Source organism: Vidua chalybeata, chromosome 12 (genome assembly GCF_026979565.1).
Source record: "Vidua chalybeata isolate OUT-0048 chromosome 12, bVidCha1 merged haplotype, whole genome shotgun sequence".
Lineage (NCBI taxonomy): Eukaryota > Metazoa > Chordata > Aves > Passeriformes > Viduidae > Vidua > Vidua chalybeata.
This window is the reverse complement of record NC_071541.1, coordinates 942,634-960,307: the sequence shown is the minus strand read 5'-3', so window position 1 is coordinate 960,307 and position 17,674 is coordinate 942,634. Positions and strand designations below refer to the sequence as shown.

General features: G+C 53.3%; 1 protein-coding gene across 2 annotated transcripts in view; it reads left to right on the top strand.

Moving 5' to 3' along the window:
• The window catches only part of GRM7 (glutamate metabotropic receptor 7), a 230,298-nt gene that overhangs the window by 180,934 nt on the left and 31,690 nt on the right, over window positions 1-17,674 (top strand). For both annotated transcript variants that reach the window (XM_053954017.1, XM_053954016.1), the window contains exon 8: window positions 2,843-3,778. In XM_053954017.1, coding sequence (XP_053809992.1) covers window positions 2,843-3,778 — 936 coding nt within the window. The remainder of the gene's footprint in view (window positions 1-2,842; window positions 3,779-17,674) is intronic.

The following is a 17,674-nucleotide window of genomic DNA, read 5'->3' as shown; positions in this document are numbered from 1 at the left end:
CAGCCCTGGGCCAGAGCAGGGATGGAGCTGGGCATGGAAGGGGATTTATGGATTTCCTGGCTCCTTGCACTGCCAGTGAGGCCAAAGCACCGTTCATCAGTGCAATTTAATGAGTCTTTGTGTTTCCCTCTATCATCAGCACTCCTTTGCCTCCTGCAAGCTGCACACCTTCAGCTCAGCAGAGTGGGAGAAAGGAGTTTGTGGATCTTTTCTCTTCCCCAGAACACTGAAGGTTAATCAGGTTTCCCAGGCAGTGGCAGACCTCTAGAATATCTCTTATTGAGGGATTATTTTTGCAGCATTCACAGAAAGACTCTTGGTCCTCCAGTGTGTGAGCCGAGTGTGACTTCAGGGTTTGGTGTTTTCACAAATATAAAATGAAGATGATACAGTTTCTATTTTGATTTAAATTAGGAAAGTGCAACTTAATCCTTCAATTTAAGACTTGCCCATCCAAGTCTTCCTGTCTATATGAATAATTAAGGCAGCTGATTCAAGAAACTCATCTGAGAATTTCGACTTGTAGGGAAAATCATGGAGCTTGTCAGCATTTAAGTGACCTAAAGAAACATAGCTGAAATTTTATTTTTAATAACACTTATTCACATCTATCCCAGGGGATCAGGTTTTGTGTTTGGAAAAGACACACACACACAGAGAGCAGCTGCTGGAGCCACTGAGGGGCTGCTGGGCTGGTAACTGGTGCTGGGAATGCCAGGGCCTTGCCAGGCTTCCAGTCTGGACTGTTTCACTGGGGCTCCAGTGCTAAACCTTCCTTGCTCTTGGAAGCTGGTGAGTGGCTTTGGTCAGGCATAGTTTGAAATGATTTGTGAGTCCACAGAGCTTGCGAGCCTTTGTCACATACCTTGGAGTTCAGGATTCTCCAGACTGCAGAGTAAGTGAGACTTTCCATGTATTGAATATAATCATTTATCATTTGCATTCCCAGAAGCACATGTGGTATTTCAAAAGCTGAATGTGCCTTTGAAATGAAATATGTAATTACTGCTTTTTTCAGTGATGACCATTTTCTTTGTCCTTCATATTTCTCATGTGGCTTGTCTAGCAGACCTTCCCCCATTCTCACTGATCCCATGCCCTACAGAAAACACATTCCCACCTCATTTCAAATCTTCCCTGGTCAGTAGCAGTTCCAGGAAGGGAGATCTCTGTTCTGTCTTGGTAAGAAGCCCCAAGGTTTGTGGAAAGCAGCCTTGCAAATGTAAGTCCTGCCTTCCCTCAAGGTTTGCAATGTTCTTACTAATTCTCATGAAAAAACAGCTTTTCACTCTGTGCTTTGTCGGGCTTGTATGTCATTCCATCAGACTTAAGGGGAAACAGAAATAGAAACGGAGGCAGTGAGCACAGTGAGGGGCCAGAGCCCCACACAGAGGCCCCAGGTGTGGTTCCAGGACTCTGCCCCGTGGGAACTTTGTCCTCTCGGGGTTTGTGTGCTGGGGCTCCCCCAAATCCCCTCCCTTCCTTCCCAGCTCGTGTCTGTGCCTGCCAGCCCTAACCCCGAGCCTGTTTGTGTCCCTGTCCCGCAGGCCAAGGAAATGCAGTGGGGGCATTCCATGCCCCCCTTGGTGTACAGCCAGCCCTAAGCCAGGCCTAACCCCGAGCCTGTTTGTGTCCCTGTCCCCCAGGCCAAGGAAATGCAGTGGGGGCATTCCATGCCCCCCTTGGTGTGCAGCCAGCTCTAGGCCAGGCCTAACCCCGAGCCTGTTTGTGTCCCTGTCCCCCAGACCAAGGAAATGCAGTGGGGAGGAGGGGTGGGTTCCATGCTCCCCTCAGTGTGCAGCCAGGCCTATGCCAGGCCTAACCCCGAGCCTGTTTGTGTCCCTGTCCCGCAGACCGAGGAGATGCAGTGGGGAGGAGGGGTGGGTTCCATGCTCCCCTTGGTGTGCAGTCAGCTCTAAACCAGCCCTAGGCCAGCCCTAACCCCGAGCCTGTTTGTGTCCCTGTCCCCCAGGCCAAGGAAATGCAGTGGGGGCATTCCATGCCCCCCTTGTTGTGCAGCCAGCTCTAGGCCAGGCCTAACCCCGAGCCTGTTTGTGTCCCTGTCCCCCAGACCAAGGAAATGCAGTGGGGAGGAGGGGTGGGTTCCATGCTCCCCTCAGTGTGCAGCCAGGCCTATGCCAGGCCTAACCCCGAGCCTGTTTGTGTCCCTGTCCCGCAGACCGAGGAGATGCAGTGGGGAGGAGGGGTGGGTTCCATGCTCCCCTCAGTGTGCAGTCAGCTCTAAACCAGCCCTAGGCCAGCCCTAACCCCGAGCCTGTTTGTGTCCCTGTCCCCCAGACCAAGGAAATGCAGTGGGGAGGAGGGGTGGGTTCCATGCCCCCCTCAGTGTGCAGCCAGGCCTATGCCAGGCCTAACCCCGAGCCTGTTTGTGTCCCTGTCCCGCAGACCGAGGAGATGCAGTGGGGAGGAGGGGTGGGTTCCATGCTCCCCTTGGTGTGCAGTCAGCTCTAAACCAGCCCTAGGCCAGCCCTAACCCCGAGCCTGTTTGTGTCCCTGTCCCCCAGGCCAAGGAAATGCAGTGGGGGCATTCCATGCCCCCCTTGGTGTGCAGCCAGCTCTAGGCCAGGCCTAACCCCGAGCCTGTTTGTGTCCCTGTCCCGCAGGTTGAGGAGATGCAGTGGCGAGGAGGGGTGGGTTCCATGCTCCCCTCAGTGTGCAGCCAGGCCTATGCCAGGCCTAACCCCGAGCCTGTTTGTGTCCCTGTCCCCCAGGACAAGGAAATGCAGTGGGGACATTCCATGCCCCCCTCGGTGTGCAGCCAGGCCTATGCCAGGCCTAGGCCAGGCCTAACCCCGAGCCTGTTTGTGTCCTTGTCCCGCAGGTCGAGGAGATGCAGTGGGGAGGAGGGGTGCGTGCCGTGCCCCCCTCGGTGTGCAGCCAGCCGTGCCGGCCGGGCGAGAGGAAGAAGATGGTGAAGGGGATGCCGTGCTGCTGGCACTGCGAGCTGTGTGACGGCTACCAGTACCAGGCCGACGAGGTCACCTGCCTGCTGTGCTCCTACAACGAGCGGCCCAACGAGAACCGCACCGGCTGCCGCTCCATCCCCATCATCAAGCTGGAGTGGCACTCGCCCTGGGCCGTCATCCCCGTCTTCCTGGCCATGCTGGGCATCGTCGCCACCATCTTCGTCATGGCCACGTTCATCCGCTACAACGACACGCCGATCGTGCGGGCCTCGGGCCGCGAGCTCAGCTACGTGCTGCTGACCGGCATCTTCCTGTGCTACATCATCACCTTCCTGATGATCGCCAAGCCCGACGTGGCCGTGTGCTCCTTCCGCAGGATCTTCCTGGGGCTGGGCATGTGCATCAGCTACGCGGCCCTGCTGACCAAGACCAACCGCATCTACCGCATCTTCGAGCAGGGCAAGAAGTCGGTGACCGCGCCCCGGCTGATCAGCCCCACCTCGCAGCTGGCCATCACCTCCAGCCTCATCTCCGTCCAGCTGCTGGGGGTCTTCATTTGGTTTGCAGTTGACCCGCCCAACATCATCATAGATTATGATGAGCAGAAAACTATGAACCCCGACCAGGCCAGAGGAGTTCTCAAGTGTGACATTACGGATCTACAGATCATTTGTTCCTTGGGTTATAGCATTCTGCTCATGGTGACGTGCACTGTGTATGCCATCAAGACTCGGGGGGTCCCAGAGAATTTTAATGAAGCCAAACCCATTGGATTCACTATGTACACTACCTGTATAGTATGGCTTGCCTTCATTCCAATATTTTTTGGCACTGCCCAGTCAGCCGAAAAGGTAGGTGAGAGTGCACGGGTAGCCAGGATTCACCGTGCTTGTGACCACGTGCTGGTGGTCAGCTTTCCGTGGATTTCCAGCTGAGCTCTCCAGTCAGCTCGTTCCTGACTCACGGGCAATCAATGGCACTGTTTTCCTTCCCCGTTTAGCTCGTGGGCCATTCGTTTGAAAAACTGGCAAATGATCAATAGCAATCACGTTAGGCATTAGTTTTATTGTTGCATCTATTTCAGTTGTTTCTTTACAGTAGGATAAGTGGGAATTAGCTGTCATATTATCCACAAAGAGGCATCTCCTAACTAAATCATTTTGAATGCAAGATGTAAGCAAGAAAACAGTCAAAAAAACACTCAGGTGGGCTCCTGTGCCTCGGGACCTGAGGGCAGTGTGGAGTCTGAGGAGTGCTCTGCTCACAGAACAGCCCCAGGACACATTTACACCACGGTGTAAAGGGCTGAGCCCAGTGGCTCCAGCTGATGCTCCAGGATGCAGATTCACTTTTACTTCTCTCTGGAGGAAAGCTGTCATTTCAGAGGGACTTGGCAAACACCACCAAGTCCAGTATTTAGAGAGCAGTGGCGATGCTGGGCTGTCCTGAACTGCTGTCAGTCTGGTTTACCCCTCCACCCCAGCCCAGCCTGGAGGAAGCTGCTGCCACATCCTTACCTGTGGTGTGCTCCTGGATCCAGGCATCATCACCTGCCTCAGATGCTCCCCCAGCCCTTGCATGGATGTGGCAGCATGCTGTTGTCCCCAGATCCTGAACCCCTGTTTCCTCGTGGGGCCTTTGGCTTCTTGGTCGTTTTTCTCACCTCTGTTTTCATGTGACATTTGTTCTGGAGCACAGCGCCGGGCAGGCTCCGTGCCGTGGGTGGAATTTCTGTGTGTGTGAGGGGTGAGCAGATCTCAGAGCCCAGCTGGAGCTGTCCCTTGAGCAGGGCTCTCATGCCCAGGAGGCAGAGGCTGTGCCGGGGCTGTGGATGCAGCTGCAGGGACACCCCGGGGCCTTGGGACAGCTCCTGCAGGGCTCCTCCCTGCTCAGGGGCTGCGCAGAGCTTCGTTCTCTCCAGCTCAGGAGGGATTTGCAGCTGCTTTGGCCTCAGCTTTGGCCCTCAGGGGAGGAGGGGATCACCCAGGAGGGAGTGTGCTGGTGGGAGAGGGGATCACTCAGGATCAGAGGTAGGAACAGAGGTTATGGAGAGGTTTCCACGGATCCTCTCACCTCTGCACTGGGCTTTCCAGAGCCACTGCATCCCAGAGGGAATTCATTTCAGCTGGAAAGGAGAGCTGCCAAGGCTCACAAACGCTGCAAATGCCTCTGCTCTCCCTGTTGAGGGTGAGATGAGGGAGAGCAGCAGTGGCTGCGGGTGCAGCAGGGTCTGTTTTAGCTGCCTCTGACACGGGGAGTGCTGAGCAGCTCTGCAGCTCCTGCGTGGCCATGGGGCCTGCAGGGGACCGAGATGAAGTGCTTGGGATTGTTGTCTGCAGAGATTTAACCGGGTGATAGGAAACCACAGAAAGTCCAAAGGCTCTGCCAGCACTCGGAGCTGTTCAGCAGCAAAAGCCTGAGGTTTCCACGTGCTCCTGGAGCCGAGTTAAACCTGGGCTCTGGGAGCCTTGTACAGCCCAGGCAGGACAGCAGAAGGGAGGATGATGAACTTGATGTCACCCAGAGCACAGAGCGTGGGACAGGGCAGGGCAAGCAGCCCTCAGTGTGCTGTGCCCCAGCCTGGGGACACTGGGGACACTGGGGACAGGGACAGCAGGGACACAGGGAGAGGGACAGCACCTGGGGCCCTCCACACACAGCCACTGCACAGGGGTCTCACTGGGGGCTTTGCTGGACAGGACTCAGCAGCTTGCAGCCCAAGGAATGGGGATGAGCCCCAGCAGCAGAGAGCAGCCCCTGCTGTCCCTGTCAGCACGTCTCAAAGGCTCCCGGCCAAAACGTGCCTGCAATTCTCACTGGCAGCACAAACCCCAAATGGCAGAAGATGGTGTCCATGTCCCCATGTCTCTGCAGGGCTGTGCAGCCCCTGGGCTGTGTGACCCGAGCTTGGTGCCCAGTCCCAGGTGCTGTCCCTGTGTCCCTCCCTGTGTCCCTGTGTCCCTGCAGGGCTGTGCAGCCCCTGGGCTGTGGGACCAGAGCTCGGTGCCCACTCCCAGGTGCTGTCCCTGTGTCCCTGTGTCCCTCCCTGTGTCCCTCCCTGTGTCCCTGTGTCCCTGCAGGGCTGTGCAGCCCCTGGGCTGTGTGACCCGAGCTCGGTGCCCACTCCCAGGTGCTGTCCCTGTGTCCCTGTCTGTGTCCCTGTGTCTCTGCAGGGCTGTGCAGCCCCTGGGCTGTGTGACCCGAGCTCGGTGCCCAGCCCCAGGTGCTGTCCCTGTGCTCCTGGGGCTCTCCCCCTCCTGCCCTGCCCAGAGCTGTGCTGCAGGGGCCTTGCAGCTTTTCTTCCTTTCCTGGCACTCCTTTTGGGTGGGGGTGCAGGGATTGTGCTTTTTGGTGCTTGCCACTGATTTCCTGTCAGATATTTCCCCTGGAAAATATTGTGCCTTAGCTTAGCCACGCACGTCTGTGCTGAAATGGAAATTGCACCTGCTGAAAAATCTCATGCAGCATGATCTCTTAAACTGAGCAATGGGGTTATATATAACACTCTGGGTTTCAGTGGATGGATTTATTTTATTTTATCGATAAATACAAGCATAATGTTGTTAGGTAGAAGGCATATTGTAAACACCTGCCTTGTTCAGGGTAGAGAATAACACCTCCAGCAACAAAAAAAACCAAACCCCTAGCAATGTGCTGCAGGTAATTCATAACAGGTGAATAATTCAAGCAGGAGCTGTTGCAGCAGGTGGAGGGAGGCGGGCTGGTGTGAGGAAGGCCAGAAATCCCAGTTTCTCCAGGATGGAGATGAGCCGTGAGGCACAGGGGAGGCGGCGCGTGGTGAAAGCAGATTTCAGACCTTTTTACAGCTTGAGCTCACTCAACCTGTTTCTTTGTCCACACCAGAAGAGGAGAGAACACGTGGCTGGCTGTGGTTTCTGGGTCAGCTGTGATTCCTGGGCGTTGTCTGGTGATGCAGCACGTGGATCCCACGGATGCGGGATGCGCTCGTCCTTCCCACGGCGCTGCACTCCTGGAGTTCCGTGGCTGGGGTTGGGAGCTCCCAGAGCTCCCAGAGCTCCCAGAGCTGCTGCTCCCTGCCTGGGCACTCTGCAGCTCTGGGGGCTGTGTTGTCCTCAGTCGAGTACAGGTCCTGAAAGTGCTGTGTGAGCTTGGAGGAGCTCTGGGGCAGGGCCGGTGCTGTCTCTGCTCAGAAAGCTCCTTCCTTCAGTGTGTACCTGACAGAAGCCACTATGGCTTTTAGCTGAAGGAGGGGAGCTTTAGACTGGATATCTGGGAGGAATTCCACCCTGTGAGGGTGGGGAGGCACAGGGTGCCCAGAGAAGCTGAATATTCCCCAAAATCTCATTCTCTCAGATTGTGTCATTGGGCTGATAGAGAAAGAGAATTGTCATCGTTATATTTCCATGTTTCATAGAGGTTCTGCTGTGATTGCTTTTATTTAGTAATTGTGCAAAGATTAAAAAAATACATTGCTGCATGTGTTTACAAGGCAGTGAGAACTGTCAGTGTGCTCCTGAAATACAACCTGCCAGCAGGATTCTTCTCTTGAATGATCTTCAGGGCTTTTTTCAAGTTAAAAAAGTTCTAATTGTGCCTCTGAGTGAGGGGTGGCTATTGTTCAGCCAGCGAGGTTGTCCTGCCTGGGAGCTTTATTCTTCCTGCAGTGAGAGAAATAGGGAAAAGTTGAAATAGGGAAAAGAGCTGTCACCTTCCATCAGCTTATTTTTGCATAACTTTCAGTTATAAACAGTTGGGGTATTGGAGAGGGGGGGTTTGAAGGTTTTGTAATGAAATTTGAAGTCTCTAATCCCATCAGCTCTTCCACCTTCCTTCTTGTTTCTCTCTGTTTTTTTTTTTTTTTCAGTGCCCCTTTTATTCAAATCAATAAGCAGGGCAAGTCAGGCATATTTGGCAGCAACACTTTTACTTATTGTGTTGAGTGTTCCATAAATACTGTAATTTGAAGGCACATGCAAAATGGGTCCTTGTTCAGATTAAATAATGTCACATTAGCACAGGAGCACTTCAGTCTCTGTTCTATTTTTTGGTGGAACTAAGTTACCCTTCAATTCTCTGTAACACAAATACCAATTAGCCAGGTAGGACACACTTTTATTTTCTCCCTTGGGAAGGCTTGGGCTGACAGTTGCTATAGCAACTCTACATCTGTGGATTTGGGAGTTATGAGGAATTTAATGCAACATTTGTTGGAGTTTCACACTGTTGGATTGTGGAGAAAACCAGGCTTTGAGGCTCCCAGGGAATGTGCCTGGGTCTGCCATGATCTGGGGCTCTCACGGGGACAGTGTGGATTGCAGCGTTTGTTTAATTTTTTTTATAATTTTTGTTCAAAGGAGGATTCTGTTAACAGGGATTTCTCATTGATGCACTTTCACTTCACCCATCCCTTCATTATCTGCATGTTCAGATGCTGAATTTCTTAATTTTATCCAGCCTCAACTGTATCCCTGAGAACACCCTGGAATTCAGGGATCTGGCATTAGAGCTGTCCTGAGTCAAGCCTGAGCTGAAGAGCAGCTTCACCTCATTGCAGTCCAGACCTCCAGGCTGGAGCCACGAGGTCTGGAGAGCCTCAAAGCACAGGGTATTCAAGAAAATCCACTTTTGTGGAGTACTGGAGTTCCACATTTTAACTGAGGAGAAATTAGGTGTTCATTGAAATCTAGAAGTGAAATAACCAGTGGAATTTTTGGAAGGCTGATGGCCTTCACTACAGAAGGGATCCTGGCCTAGGTTTTTATCAGGCTGTATAACAACACTGCTGAAAAGTGTACAAAAACCCTTGTGAAGACATTTGAGTGCCTGTAGAGTTTCAATTCTAATTTCTGTAGAACTAAACAAAAATTTTAAGCACAGCTCCTGGGTAATGTTCTCAGTAAGATTTCCTTTATTACCTTCTGCATTCATTTGGCCTCCCCAGTGGGAAGGGAGGCTGTGGCCAGTCAGACCCCAGCCAAATTAAGAGGTTTTTAAGGTGTCACTGTGCCAGTGGTTTAACCCTAAACAGGAGCTCAGGGTTTCCAGCTGTGTCGTTGAAGTGCTGCAGGAATGCCAGGCTCTGGAGCTGCTGATCTCTGCCTGTTCTCCTCTCCCTGCTGCTCTGGGGGAGCTGTGTTCCCTGAACAGACACTCACAGAGCCAGCACACCCCTGGCCAGGGCTGGCTTGTGGCCTCTGAGGCTCCTGGAGGAGAGAACATCCCAGGGAACACGGGATGTTCCTGGCTGGGCTGGTTCCCAGCGTTCACTCAGGACTCACCAGGAGCTCTGCCACAGCTCCCTCTGCCACCAAGGCTGGCAAAGAGAAAGAAAAACAGCAAGGAAAAGCTGGTGCCAAAACTTGGGCACCTGGGATCTGTGGGTGTCCCACACCCTGACACTCAGCTGCAGCAGAGACAAGGGGGGATTTGGCACTGGGGCTGGACACGACAGGGGTGGCTGGGCAAGGAGCCTGTGCTCCTCACGGTGGTGCCCTGAAAAAGACAAGGACACTTTGGTAATAATAGATTACCCACAGCGCTGTATTCCCAAGTCAGGGCTTTCCTGGGAAGGAGATTCCTGCCTTTGCTGGCTCCTGTCTGGGGGATCTCCCACCCAAGCTCAGCCAGGCAAGGGGAGGCTGCAGGGCCGCTGAAAATGCAGCTCTGTGCAGTGCCTATAGTCAAGGCAGGTATTTAAAGGCAGGGAAGAGCACACGTGCACACTCTGAGTGAAATAAGGGCTGATTGGAGTAATTAGATCCTCCTCAGAAGACCATAAATTAACGGTGATTATGATTCTTGAAAGAACAGAAGCAGAAGGTACCCGTAGCGTTGCTCTGCTTTATCACATTTGCTGCATTGTAATGCTCCTTTAATGTTAATATGTGCTTTTGTAGTAAAACCTAATTGCAAACACCGAGCAGGCAGAGCCCAAGGCCACAGTCGTGTTCCACATAATTGCCTGGGGAGGGGGGCTCCCCCAGCCACCAGTGCCACCAGCAGAGCCTGGCAGAGCAGGCACGGCGCTGGGCAGAGCTGGCAGAGGCTGAACCATCGGCCCACGGGTGAAATGTTCAGCTCTTGGAGCAGGATCTTTGCCATGGAGCAGCAGCAGCACCCTGGGGGCTGCTGTCTGGCGGGGGAGATGGGTTCAGTTAAGCAGAAGTGACTTAATTCCTGTCCCCAGGGTACTGCTGTGTCACCAGGGGCCCTTTGAAGCCTCAGAGTGGCTGCTTTGATGTCTGATGTTGGCAGTGAGGGATCTCTTTGCTGTGGTAATTCCAGCCTTTTCCATTCCCAGCTGTGCTGAGGAGACAGAGAAAAGAAATTATTTGGAAGATGGGAACATAAATGGAAGCCAGAAAGGAGAGGGCACTACAGAGGTGGAAATCACAGAATATCCTCAGCTGGAAGGGACCCAAAGGGACCACCCAGCCCAGCCCCTGGCCCTGCCCAGACACCCCAAATCCCACCCTGGCCATCCCTGGCAGCTCCTGGAGCTCTGGGGCTGTGCCCATTCCCTGGGGAGCCTGGGCAGTGCCCAGCACCCTCTGGGGATGAGCCTTTCCCGAAATCCAGCCTGAGCCTCCCTCCGTGGCACTGGTGCAGCACTGGCAGCTGGACCCAGCTCCTGCTCAGGCTTCTCTGTCTCCGTTGTGGCCCGTTCACCACGAGCCCCAAGTGTGGACAGTCTCTGTTTGGCTGGAAGAGCAGATTTGGGAATATTTTGGTGCTTTTCCACCTGTGAGCCCGGCTGTGGCAGAGGCACCTGCCCATGGCTCCCAGCATCACCAGCTCGGGGCAGGCCACAGCTGCCCCTGCCCCGTGCACACACGTGAGGTCACTAAAGGAGAAGTGGGGAAGGAAGGTCTCTTTTCCCCCTGGAATTTCTGGTGCATACTAACTGCCTCTGGCTAAAAAGCAACACAATTTTTAAAGGAAAAAACGTGTAGGTGTTTAATGCGTAGTGTTGACACATACTTTTTTTGTTCCTCTTTTTTTTTTTTTTTTTTTGGAAAACGTAGCATTGCCAGGAGGGTTTTACATCTGAAAAGCCAGCTCTGCACAGGCCCCTGGCAGCCCTATCAACACTTTTTATCTGCAGCACAAACTGACAGCCCCTCACTGGGAAATAATTGTGGCTCCGTGGAGTCCAGGGCAGTAATTACTGTGTTGATGAAACTTTTCTCTTTGCTTGCCTTGTGATATCTCTGAATGTCAAACTCACTGGGCTGACAGCATAATTTCCCCAGCAGAGCTCTTGCATCGACCATGCCACGCTGCTGGGCGGGGCTGGGAGGTTTTCCCAGTTTGCTGAATTCTTGAGGCAGCCAAGGGAAAAGCTCGGCCTTGCAAAGCCCTGTCTTGGGATTAACACTGGGCTTGGGCTCGGGGCAGCCACCCATAGGAAGTGTGGCTGTGGAGTTACAGAATAGCTCTTCAAAGCTGGTCAAGAAGGGATCAGTCACAGAGTAACCCACTGCAGGCAGGGGAGGCTCAGTTTGTTTGGATGTCAGTGCAGTTTGTGGTCGTGGATTTCCACAGGCATCGTGAAACCATCCTTGAGAGTGTCCAAGGTGTGCATGTGGCACTTCAGGAGGGGATGTGGTGCTGACCGTGGTGGTGCTGCTGGGTTGATGATGGGATTTGGAGATCCCAGAGGTGACTCTATGATCTTAATGAGTATTTTGAATATCCTGGCTATGCAAGGCTTAAGGTAAGTGTACCACAAAGATGATGTGGTTTCCCAGGGGGACTGACACGTCCCTGCAAGCCTGATTCTCCTCCAGTGTGCCTTTTTGAGGAGAGCCCCATTTCAGGGGCTCGGGTGGGGTGTTGTGGGTCACTCCCTGTGCCAGCCCCTGCAGGACTGTCCCCTGTAGGGTCAGCCAGAGGACAGGGGGCTCTGCTGGGGCTGGGGGATGGAGCTCAGGGCGAGTTTTGCTGCAGAAAGCCTGGGCTCCCTTTGCTGCTGCTTTGTTTGGAGCAGAGTTCATCACCCTGCAGAGCATCCCGGAGCTCTGGTGCCAGCCCAGCCCGACTTGAGAGAGCAGAGCACAGCCAGGCTCTGCCCCTCTGTGGTGCAAACACAGGCTGGTATTTGGAGGCAGAAATAGCAGCTGCTGACTCTGAGCTCACCAGCGACAACGCCAGGCTGTGGAGGGCTCCTTGGGTACAACGGGAGTTATGCAGATGTTTCTCAATGCTCTTGCTGAACGTGGATGCTGGAGTCAGGGTTTGGTTTGATCCGGGCTTTCAGCAGAGAGAATTGGTCCCTGAGCACCTCTGTCCTCTCCTGTGAGTGGGTGATGAAAGCAGCCTGCAAAGGGCCCCAAGTGGGGTAGCCCCTGCAGAAGGAGCATCCTTCGTGGCTGGGCTGGCAGCTGGAGTGGAGATTTCCTTCTGTTTGTTTTAGAATAAACAGGGACAAAATGGAAGGAGCAAGGAAAACTGCCAGGAGAGGAGCAGGAAGGGCCAGGGGAAGTCTTGCTTGGAGAGAGCTCGTGGGATGGGTGTGACAGAGAGTGACTTCCCAGGGGCACTGCCAGGGCACCATCCTGCTCCAAACCACTGTGGCTGAAGAGAACATTCAGCCTTGGAGTCAGCAATTCATGGAATATTGATGGGTTGGGTTGGAAGGGCCTTAAATCCCACCCAGAGCCACCCCTGCCATGGCAGGGACACCTCCCACTGTCCCAGGCTGCTCCAGCCCCAGTGTCCAACCCGGCCTTGGGCACTGCCAGGGATCCAGGGGCAGCCCCAGCTGCTCTGGCACCCTGTGCCAGGGCTCTCACAAGAAGAATTTCTTCCTGATATCCAATCTAAACCTACCCTCCTTCAGCCAAAAGTTTCCTCCCAAATCAGTAAATAATGCTGAGTTGCAGGCACTGGTAAGGGAATCTCCTCTCCACAAAGCAGGGCCTCAGTGGATCTGGAGAGAGATCTGTGGGAGATGCTCTGACACAAAGAGCTGCTCTGCAAAGACCATCTCCAGTCTAGCAAGGCCAGTCCAATGCAAAGCAAAAGGTAGGATTCTCTATACATAAGAGATGGATGCAAAAATATTGACTTGCAGGATTTATTTGTTGTTTTAAGTGGTTTAAGCAGGCATGTAATAATAATATAAATAGAAACCATCATTCTCAGTCATAGAAATTGCCTCACATTTTGTCTTTGAGGCAGAAGGTTAAAGAGAAACAACAATAAATTCTTGTAGACTAAAGCAAAGAATTTGCATCCCAACCCTACCACGTCAAAAGTGATTTGGGGAGTGTTTATATTTCTGCAGTAACAGCTTTTCTTGCACTGTTAATTGCTCATTAAACACCATCCATTCAGACTTTAACTGCCTCTGCCACAGCAGGGAAAGCTGAGGTTTAGCCCTGCCCAGTCTCACAGTTTCACCAGTGAAAAATAATGTGTGTATTGTAAATTGAATAACTCGAGTGTTCCCAAGCTCTGTGTTGGCCTTACCTCTAGAGACACTTATTTAAGAGAGTGCAGAGGGAGTAGGAGGACAAAACATGCGATGAACAATATGCTCTCATCTTCCTCTTGTTCCCTCTGATTTACATCTCCAGCATCAGAGCAGCCTGTAATGTTTAATGGAGATAATTAAATATCATTTGCAGACAAATAGCTCTTTTTAGTGGTGGAGCAGATCCTGCTGAACAACGGAGCTAGCAGCAGTAATTCACCAGTGAGCTGGAGAGGAGATGCACTGGGAAGCTCAGCAGACTCTCGTAGGTGGTGGGAAGGAAAAGCAATGGAAATCAATTCCTTTAGCCAAGGTGCTTAAATGTGATTAGGGCTGAAGAAAGTCTTGTGAAAACTGGTATTAGGGAGTAGTTAAGATTTATTCTGGTGCCTTAATTGGAGGACCAAGGAAGTCAAGTGATTTGATTCTCCAGAACTTGGGAATCAATGTTGTTTTAGCGGGTTTTATTGACTGGAAGATGAACTCTGATAGCGACTGGAGATAAGGAAGGGAGGTCTGGGCCTGCAGATGTCCCCGCTGGTGCAGAGCGACCGAGCCCTGCCTGGGCTGGCTCTGATCAGCATTTCCTGGGGCACAGCCCAGCCCAGCCCAGCCCGGCCCGGCCCAGCCCTGCCCAGCCCGGCCCTGCCCAGCCCAGCCCAGCCCAGCCCAGCCCAGCCCAGCCCAGCCCAGCCCGGCCCAGCCCAGCCCAGCCCAGCCCGGCCCAGCCCAGCCCTGCCCGGCCCGGCCCAGCCCAGCCCGGCCCAGCCCAGCCTGGCTGTGTGTCCAGCAGGGTCTGGGGCTCCGGGGCTGCCCACAGCCCAGCCCGTGGCTCTGGGCTCGGGAGGCAATGCCTGAAACAGCACGGACTGGGTCAGGTCCCAAAACAGCATTGACCAAATCAGGTCCCAAAACAGCATTGACCAAATCAGGTCCCAGAACAGCATTGACCAAATCAGGTCCCTGCAGAGTGGCTCAGCTCAGCTGGGCTGGGTTCTGCTTGGCTCAGCTCAGCTCAGCTCAGAGCAGAACCCCAGCTCGATGGATGCTCTCTGTCCCAGCTCAGAGCTGAACCCCAGCTCGATGGATGCTCTCTGTCCCAGCTCAGCTCAGAGCTGAACCCCAGCTCGATGGATGCTCTCTGTCCCAGCTCAGAGCAGAACCCCAGCTCGATGGATGCTCTCTGTCCCAGCTCAGAGCTGAACCCCAGCTCGATGGATGCTCTCTGTCCCAGCTCAGAGCAGAACCCCAGCTCGATGGATGCTCTCTGTCCCAGCTCAGAGCAGAACCCCAGCTCGATGGATGCTCTCTGTCCCAGCTCAGAGCAGAACCCCAGCTCGATGGATGCTCTCTGTCCCAGCTCAGAGCAGAACCCCAGCTCGATGGATGCTCTCTGTCCCAGCTCAGAGCAGAACCCCAGCTCGATGGATGCTCTCTGTCCCAGCTCAGAGCTGAACCCCAGCTCGATGGATGCTCTCTGTCCCAGCTCAGAGCTGAACCCCAGCTCGATGCTCTCTGTCCCAGGGCTGGCAGCAGGTTGTCCCAAATGCAGTTTGTGTTTGCAGGCTCCTGGAGGCTCTGTCCTGCAGGATGAGGGGCTGCAGCTGCTGCGGCTGTGCCGTGCAACAGGGCAGCAAAGGGCTCTGGGGAAGGGTCACAGCGCTGAAGGCACCAATAACCAGGCTCTGCTTTTTCATCCTGTTCAAACTTACCCAATCAGTTACAGATTCACATTTCTGTGGCTCGTTACCTTCTGTCAGGCCACGGGTGAGTTAAACACGTGAGCTGATTTGGGTGTAAAACTCGGGTTTTTCTCCCCAGATTGCTCTCAGTCTGAGCGCCCCAAATGAAGCTGCTGACAGGCAGCTCTGAAGGACGGGGAGTGAACTGCGGTGTTAGCTCGGGGTCTGACTGACTGCCGTGTGGGAGGTGACTCGGAGTGATCTGGGAGCTGCTAATGAGGAGTGGGAGCTGCGCTGGGGACGGGAGCACCTCGGCAGACCGCGCTGGAGAATGCTTTGGGTGCTGCTGGAAATTGTCCCCGCAGCGGCACATCTGAGATGGAGATTTGGTTTATTCTTGCAAGAAAAAGGCAGTGTTGGATAATTAAGAGAGAAGCGTTTCCCTGGTGCTCTGGCTTAGCCTTGATGCACACGGGTACCTCACAAAGATACGGGGGATTGTGGAACGCCTGGAATTTGGCAGGTCCTAAAACGATCGACTTTTTGTAATTAAATCTCATTTAAATGAGCACCTAAATGATCTTGTATTTTGTGGGATTACCCATTCCCAGTTTAGCATAACAATAACCGCCCATCTGCGTGTCACGGAGCCCGAGGATTGCGCAGAGCCGGGGTAGGAATTGTGATGCACTGGGCAGTTGCCACGGCAACGCTGTTCTAATTGTGACACATCAGCAGCAACAGGAATTGGCTGGCTCCAGTCACTGAGTTAATGAAATGCAAACTGGCACCGCTCTGAAGGAACAGCGGAGAGGAGGCACAGCTCCGGTGCCCGGAGATAATCCCACAGCCTGCCCTGCTCCCGGGGTCTCTCCTGCCCGCTGCTCTCCCGTGGGATGAGCGACGAGGAGGGGCTGGCACAAAGCTGGCGGTGGCACAGAGCCTCGCAAAGGGCACTTTCACCGAGGGAGATGCTGCTGATTGCTGGCAGAGCGTCAGGGTGAGCTGTTGGGGTTCATCGTTCTTGCAGGGGCACCGAGCAGCCGTGTGTGGGTCCAGCCCGTGTGGGGCTTCAGCTGCTGCCCACACCCCGTGTCTGACCATTCTTTTTCTATTGTTTTGACGTTTAAATTGCGTTTCTTTAATACAAGGAGTTATTTTCCTTGTGCCAGGGTCTGAACTGCTAAGGATGGCTGGTCAGGAGCAAAGGCTTTGCTGCCTTATCCAGGAATGTTCCGTTCTTTCAGCAGCTCTACCACACCCCCTGTTCACTTTCATCTTTCAGAAAATGAAATCATTTTCCTGGAATGGTTTGAGTTGAGAGGGACCCTAAAGCCCACCCAGAGCCACCCCTGCCATGGCAGGGACACCTCCCACTGCCCCAGGCTGCTCCAGCCCCAGTGTCCAGCCTGGCCTTGGGCACTGCCAGGGATCCAGGGGCAGCCCCAGCTGCTCTGGGCATGCTAATAAATAAAGACATGAATAAATAACCCAGAATTGCTGACTGCTCTGGGTACTTGACTGCAGGCTTTAGTCCCCCAGCACTGTGGTGCCAGAGGACATGTCCAGCCATAACAAGTTTTTTCTAAGTAGCCAAAGCAATATGTAAATGCCCTGGTTTAACTAATAATTACATTATCGTTTCAAAAGTCGCTGAAAAAATGGCTTGCTTCATATATATATATACATTTGTCAGTGTTCTTTATTGCCAGTGCTCTGCTCCAAGGTCTTTAAAGAGAAGTAATAAGTGTAGGATTATCCTTTCCCTCTCCCCCTCCTGCACTGACACTGGCTTGCACTTCAAATTCCCCTGAAGGTCTCCAAGCAGAATTAGATCTTACTTTGTATGCAAATATATGGAATAGATTCTCAGTATGGGCCTGGGTCAGACTTCACTGACATTGAAAGATTGCAGCTGACTTTTTGGGATCTGTAGCGCTGGGGGAACTGAAGTGACCACAGTCAGGGCTGGGGCACGGCCAGGGCTGGGGCCATCGGTCACCTCGTGGGCATTGGCTGGGCAAGGAATGTTTTGTGGGATTGGTTTGAGGTTCTGCACACTGGTTGAGCTGGGAATATACTGGGAATATACTGGAATATTCTGGAAATCAGTATAAAGAGCAGCGGTGGGGTGACCCTCCCTGGACGTGGCACTCGGGGCTCTGGTCGGGGTGACAAGGCAGGGATCAGCCAAAGGCTGCTCTTGCAGGTCTTTGCCAGCCTCGGTGACTGTGTGATCCAGCATGTTCCCCCAGGGAAGGGCTGGATGGAGGCTCCTTCCCCTCACTCTGCTCTGAGGGAGCCATAAAGGAGGGGTATAGTAAAATGTGGTGAACCCTGGATCAAGGAAGAAATGCTGATGTCTGCTCCAGATCAGAAGGCTGAAGGATAGCTTTATTAAAACTATACTATATGACATTAATATGCTATTTAAAGAGATACTGTATTATTCTACATACTCACTTCTTACTCACCTCTCTAACTCAAACTGTGACTCTGCCAAGAGCCCGAGCCACAGCTGGATCCCACTGGTCACTGACCCCAAACAACCTTCACCAGAACCCAGCCCAGCAATCCCTGCAGGTGAACAATCTCCACACCACATT